General features: G+C 33.4%; 1 protein-coding gene across 1 annotated transcript; it reads left to right on the top strand.

Annotated features, from left to right (window-relative positions):
* The first annotated feature begins 443 nt into the window (after positions 1-443).
* On the top strand, positions 444-4173 carry LOC116143151 (NAC domain-containing protein 21/22-like). Its single transcript, XM_031428570.1, has 3 exons — positions 444-788; positions 2905-3170; positions 3542-4173. Exons 1-3 carry the CDS (start codon positions 614-616, stop codon positions 3935-3937), a joined length of 837 nt encoding a protein of 278 aa, XP_031284430.1. The 5' UTR covers positions 444-613; the 3' UTR covers positions 3938-4173.
* Positions 4174-7621: the final 3448 nt, after the last annotated feature.

The following is a 7621-nucleotide window of genomic DNA, read 5'->3' as shown; positions in this document are numbered from 1 at the left end:
TAATCAAATTAATGAAATAATCCACAAGAAACTTTATAAGTGGTAAGTAAACATATGAATATATATGATTAATTGGTTGAAATGTTAGAACCGTGTATCCCACGTGAAAGTGGCTAATATATAATTAAATTATTATTAGTTTATAACCTTGATCTGTTGCTTTGTAAGCTTCACGGGGATTCCTAATCTTATGTGTGTATACATGTAAATTAATTAATAATTAAAGAAATATCGAAATAACAAATAAATTAAAAAGGGGTGTTTTGGAGGGTTTCTCTGCTAATAAATTGGTTTGGATGTTTGTCCATATGCTATAGCAGCAGACAGATTTCTTGTAACTTTGGTTTTTCTTGAAACTTCCTACTATAACTAACAGGTTACACAAGCATGGCTTTTGCTATTATATTATAAGAAATTCTAACTCCCAAAGGCACTTGTCATCCTAACCTTACAGTATATATATATATTTATACTCTTCTTCCATATTATATTTCAAGTCCCAAATACCTTTAGCTTCTTTTCTTTTTACATCATCTACATTACTTCTCTCCTCCCATACCCAATTTTTCTTTATTCTTTTTTGTTCTCTTGTCCTGCAACTTTCAAACAATTAATGAATATGGGCCTGAGAGACATTGGAGCCACACTGCCTCCTGGGTTTAGGTTTTATCCTAGTGATGAGGAGTTGGTTTGCCATTATCTTTACAAAAAGATTGCAAATGAGGATGTTCTTAAAGGAACTTTGGTGGAAATTGACTTGCATACATGTGAGCCATGGCAGCTCCCTGGTAGGCTTTTTCTTATTAATTTACTTAATTGTTTTCTGTGTGTGATCATCAATACTCTTCGTCTTGTCTTTCTGGGTCATGGATACTGAAACAATTAATCATTGTTCACTGTGTATGATAAAAGTTTCGCACTCACTTTTGTTGGTGATTTAGTATCTAATTTTAAAACATACAGAGAACAACACCTGATGGAGTTTCTGTATCAGGCAGACAAACATGGTTGTGCATGATGGATCTAGATAGCTAACTTATACATACAAACATGCATGTTTCCCAATTCCCATTTGAGAGAGCATGAGAAAGAGAGAGAGGGATTAATTCTTTCAGTACGACATGTCATTCATTCACTCATCTGAATTCATGTTAGTGCCAAACTTGCTTCAGTGACACCCTTCTGCAAGAATGTTTTGTTTAGATTGATTATTAGTTTGTTTTCTGTGCTTGTCCGGCCTTTATCTTTTGGAGTGTTGGTAGAAAACAAGAAAACTTTGGACTCGATTATGTCATCCCCTTTTCCTTATATATTTATACAGAGAAAGGGAGAATTAGAGAGAGAGTGAGTGAGGAGGAGGGAAAGAGAATGCAGAACATGAATATTCATTACAGATACTAACCGAAATTGCAATAAGATTTTAAGTTTTCAATTCCTATCCAGTAGTCGGGCCCGGTATATGAAGATAGACAACCCTCAAAGTTATTATTCCTTTCCTCTTTTCAAATATGATGTGAATATCCGTAGGTTTTGATTCAGTGGTAAATGACTAGCTATAGACTGGGTTTCTGTATTGATATAGAATCGTAGACGTAGAGTCAAATAGCCAGGCAAAAAAGAATAAGGAAGAATGTCTTTAATAACCTTGACAATAACATAATATCATATATTCACATATATATATATATATATATCAACATAGGTGATAATTTTTATCCTTTTTATTTACTTTAACGGTAACTCCTGATTAAGGTGCCATACACAGCACATCAGCTTCATATATTCATTCATACGTAACTACCATTTCTTTCAACATATTATATCCCTCTCCTCGCTTATCTGTTTCACACAGAAACACAGACAAACCCACAAGCACGCTTGTTATTCTATAATTATTATAGCTGAGGTAGATGGCCCCAGTTAGAAACGATATGTGGGTTGCCATCACGAGTAAACAGATCAAAGCAGTGTAGGTGTAGTGTCTATGTAATCGCACGGCAATTTCCCGTGTGAATCCATTCATGACTATTGAATTTTATATATAAAGTTAAACTAAAATGACAGTCTTTCAAACCTGTTAAAGTATGGCTCGCTGTGTAAACGGTGTTAGGAATATCATCACCAAACATGGCTTGCTGTTCAAGTAAACATAGGTCACTATAGCACGATAGGAAAAGTTTCCACAAGCAAGCACATAGTAATTGCTTTATTAAAGTTTTGTTTAAGGCCGAATTATTAGGGACTTTCAATCGGAAAGTACCTTTTCTTTCTTTCTTTTCCTTTCTTTTTTGGTGGGTTTCAAACATGACTGGATATCTAGGTGATAATGGTGAAAAGAGGTGGCGTTTGAACACGCCTAATAGTAAATTAAAAATGAATCTTGTAAACACAAGTCTTTCTATGAACTGAAGAACTTTTTGTCTTGTGGTTCAAGTAAGTAATTGGGCCATTTCTTCTTTGTAAAAGCACTTATAATTACCTGGAGTATCTCTTTCCCAGTCAGTCAGTTCTATGTTCATCATTTTCACCAGTGACTGCCTATACATAATTGTGCAACAAACTAATCAATATCAGAAGAGGTAGAAGCTTTTTCTCACCCTATTAAGCCATGGCGTCATTCCTCACTACCTCCCAATTAGTTCACTAAGTGTATGCATCTAAACCTGCCCCCTTAGAAATTCAACTTTCCTTTAATTCATAAACTGACATTATAATCATAAGAGACAAAAGAATATCACATCTTAGTTTGATCTTTCCAGTAGAGTGAAAGCAAAGTTACATGCGAAATTTAGATTGATGTAACTATATCAAATGTTTATAATTATTTGAATATATTGATACTTTATTTAATTTTATATCTAACTTGTAATATTCTTTTTCATATGGCTGTGAACTCAACTGAAGAGGTGGCAAAGCTGAATGCAACTGAGTGGTACTTCTTCAGTTTCCGGGACCGAAAGTATGCCACTGGGTTTCGAACAAATCGTGCAACGACATCTGGATACTGGAAAGCTACCGGAAAAGATCGAACAGTGCTTGATCCAGCAACACGTGAGCTGGTAGGAATGAGGAAGACGTTGGTATTTTACAGAAACCGAGCACCCAATGGAATCAAAACAGGATGGATCATGCATGAATTTCGATTGGAGACCCCACATATGCCCCCTAAGGTCTGTTCAATTCGTACTATTTCTACTTTTTTAACCATTATCATCATTATTCTAAAGAAAGCAAAGAGACATAGAGAAAGTGACGGTGTTCCTAGAAATAGCTTACCATCATCTCAAGTGGACATCTACTTGCCATGTGTTATCACCTTATTGAGTTTACTAAATTAATAGATGTTGCGAGAAAGAATCTGAATTAATCATCCAAAAGGAAATTAATTGGAACGAAAGTGAGTGACTGAACCTGGCTGCTGTCCACTCAATTTCCTCCACCTAAGTGTGATGATAAACTCCTTTTTGTGCATGTTTTTGTTTTTTAACTTGTGTTTTCTTGTGTGCTGATTAAGTTCGTACGTTAAATTCTTTGAGCACAGGAGGATTGGGTGTTGTGTAGAGTTTTTCACAAAAGCAAAGGCGAGAACAGCAACAAACTCAGCCCGGAATTTATTTTCGATACCACTGCAAATGCTTCCTCTTTAAATTCAGCTGTATCTCCTGCAACTGACAGAAGCATCCCTTTTGGATATCAGCCAACTCCTCTCTATCAAAACCATTGTCCAACTAATTCTATGCTAAATCTTCTTCACTTTTCACAAGAGAAGAACACCAGCCACATCTCTGAAATTAGCACCAAAGGTGAACATAATGATGACGAGTATGGGTTCATATGGGACATGGAGCTGCAAGGGAACAGCTTGGAAGATCATGGGGTGCCTTCAAACCTGGAGGATATGAGATTTGAGATGGATAATAATATGGTTTTCCTATGAAATGAAGTTATCGAACGTTACACTTGAAAATATTACATACTCATTTATTTATTGTGGTCTATTTAATTAAGGTGTTTAGCTTTTTGAAATTAAGACAGAAGTCATGTTTGATTATTTGGGATGTTGATTAGAAGATTGTACCTGGTTGTGTATATATTTAGGGTTTGTATTATTTTATTTATGAATACAAAAACAGTCGAATTATGTATAAATTATGAATCATATTCTGTTCTGTAATGCTGTCACCCTTTTCTTTTTCTCTTTTCACTTTTATCGGACCAATAATTTTTATCTTTAGAATATTCATTACGGAAATAGTAGAGTTGCATGTATTAAACTTGTTTGTAGAGATTATTTTACCATCAATATATATCTCTCTTGATAATACCTAGCTGATGCGTGTTTATAATTTCATCATATGTCATTATCCTTGTATTGTTTTGCTTGCCTTGGTAACAGGGCTTCTCCAATACGTTAAATATAGAGTTAAAAGACTTTTTTCCGACCAAATAATGGTTTAGTGACACTTTTTTACCTACAAACTTTTAAAATATCATTTTACCATCCAAATTTATATTCTGATAGTGAACAGAGAGCAAACTCAGTTTATGTTGTTGGGGCTTTTGAAGAGGGAATATCGATGAATCTTTTGATGGTGGAAGGTTGGATTTTGATGGTTGAGATTGATCAGAATTTAACTTGAGAAGGGAGATTATGCAATCCTTAATCGCTCGATTATCGGTGATTAACAGGGTTGATGGTAGTAAGGTTTAACGGGTTTTGGTTAATGATGATCAAAGAAGAGAATAGTGGTGATGTGGAGTTACAATAATGCCAAAATCGGAAATAGAATATAAATTTGGATAATAAAGTAGTATTTTTAAAATATACGGGTGAAAAAGTATCAATAAACTATTATTTGAGTAGAAAAAGTCGTTTACTCTTAAACACAAATTCAGCTACAATATCCAGAATCTAGCTAGCGAAGAAACTTACTATAATTACAAATGGACAACCCTACTGATCATTGAAGCGGAGATATAGAAGGTAAGGGACGACTAGTTCTAGAGCCTGGATTGTACAACAATGAAGCACATGTATATTCATTTCTTTCACATAAATCTAATATAATATTCATTTTGTAAACAAAGTTTATATTACTAATGCCAGATCTGATAATGAAATATAGAAAATTCTTATGCATAGGTGTCAGTCCTGTTAGTCAGATGACAATTGATTATGAGAGGAAAAATGCCATCACCTGTCAAATAAGAAATAAAAAAAAAATTATTTATTTGTCACATACTAAAAATATTAGTAGAAATTCTTTACAATGTGTATTTTCTTATTTCCCGATGATATCCTGTAGTCAAATAATTAATTAATTGTTGAATTTGTAAAATCTTCATGGAAGTTTATTACTACGTATATAATTGATTCATTTTAGGTATGCTACATAAAAAATTACAAAATTTTAAAATAACTATGGTACGAACGTTGTCTTTGCCTTGCGACCTATCTTGATATTTTAGACAATAATGTTACGGACATTGAAGGTTTACACCAAATTTTTGTACCGGCCAACATGTCATCTGAGTCAGACGTAGCCACGTAACATACTAACAAATATTATGTGAATGAACGGTCTATTAGTCGCTGATGGGGTTCACGCAGCGGAAAACAAAAATAAAATCCCCAACAACAACATTGAACCCAAGAACCTTGTACCCGATTTATGTTATTTACATATGAAATGATATTGAATATAAAATTTTCAGATTTCATACCAGCGTTTGGAGACTCCTTCAATCGATACGAATCGCTCCCACTCTAAGATAAGAGTAAACTCTCGGTATCCACACATAGATAGGATAGCAATCGACTTGCGGTCTCAAGTGCTAGCAAGACACACAAGCAAAAAAGGATGCAAAGTTTTTCTTCAAGAAAAATTCTCTTCTCCACCAAGTGAAAAACGTGAGAGAGATTGAGGTGAGTGGTTTGGATTTAATTAATGTGTTCTCTCATTTTATTTTAATTTTAAGTTGCCTTTTATATGCAACAAAAATTAAAACCCTAATCTAGTTAGGAATAAATTTATTCCAAGACTAGAATAGTAAATCCTCATTACCAAACAAAGTAATAATCCACGTGACATCTTATTCAAATTCAAATATGATTTTCATATTCATATATTATCTTTATTAATATCATCAAATATTAATATTGAATATATATTTAAATTCAAATATGAATTTCATATTTCATATATATTATCTTCACTAATATTAATATCATCAAATATTAATATTAAAAAAAATATATAATATTTAAATAGATGAATAAATTTAAATGCATAATCTCACTAATTTTAATTTCAATACGAAATTAAATATAGGTAACGACCTCAGCAAATTTAATTGTACTGTGAAATTACCAAAATGCCTTTTCATCTCAAAAGACAAAAATATCATTTTCATCATAAATGACGAAAATACATTTTCTCACCAAGTCATCCTTAATATGTCTTCTATGTATGTGACCCGAAGGCTCCTCATCATATCGGCAATGAGTAGTCTCGCGATTGACACCAATCAATCGTCTCACTGAACAGAAACCAAGATTGACCTCTAGCAAGGCATCATGGCCACCCGATAGATTTAGATTTAGCGAAACAACTTGCCTATCAACGATATGGTTACTATGCAATCTGATCCTTTCATCATCTGTTATCTCATCAAGGCTAAGATATAGAAATTGTGTAAACCTCAGTTATCTTTGATATCTTTGTATTCAGTTATTGGATCAATGATCAGAATAATAAATTGGATCGAGCAACAACTCAATCCCATTGTGGCCACAACTTTAGTGTCATTGTCGTTCACTGAATTGCGCCGTGAGATAACTTCTCCCATACCTAGGAGTGATGAATCCTTTGTCGATTCACTATAGTCTTGATACACTCCTCATTGCAGCCAATTACTATTGTATTGATAGCTTTGAATAGAACTACGTTGGGCTAGTGTCAAACTACATCAATCAGTGCACAAGTGTTGTCGATTTTTGCAAGTATACGAAATCGTGCAAGTAATAAAGTGTATAAATACGGATATCGAACCCAAGGGAATTACTATTATCAATTACCAGTTAAACTATCCTATTAATATTTGATCAATCCAAATTTTATCAAGGAAAAACCAAATTAAATAAACAATTGAATTTAAAAAGAAAACTGAAAAGAGAGTAATGAAAATAAACCTTTGGATAAAAACAAGAAGACTAGACTTAGGGTATAGACTTCACACCAACTCTTATTCATATGCATCGATCTCTTATGCTAATTTTGTTAAACTCTTCCTACAGGTCAAACTCCCTAAATTTCTAATAACTTTCTCTCGAACAATTATCAAATTAACCCCTAATTACTGACCCGAATTATCTCAAATTAGATTTAAGCAATTGAAGATCATTACGCTCTATGGAATTTACCAAAACCTCAAAAGTCACAGTAACCTATCTTTAGCGTTCGCTCAACCTATGGTTTTACTACCGTAGACCAACTAAGTATCATCTCTCGATCTCAACCTAGTCCATTAGTTCATTCAATTCTTGGGCCCTTAAGAATCAAAAGCATTAGGAAAAATAGTAAAACTTAGGAAGAATTCTCAATAAAAGTTAACAATCAAA

This window comes from Pistacia vera, unplaced genomic scaffold, assembly GCF_008641045.1.
Source record: "Pistacia vera cultivar Batoury unplaced genomic scaffold, PisVer_v2 Contig426, whole genome shotgun sequence".
Classification (NCBI taxonomy): domain Eukaryota; kingdom Viridiplantae; phylum Streptophyta; class Magnoliopsida; order Sapindales; family Anacardiaceae; genus Pistacia; species Pistacia vera.
The sequence above is the reverse complement of the archived record's forward strand: the minus strand, read 5'-3'. Positions and strand labels throughout refer to the sequence as shown.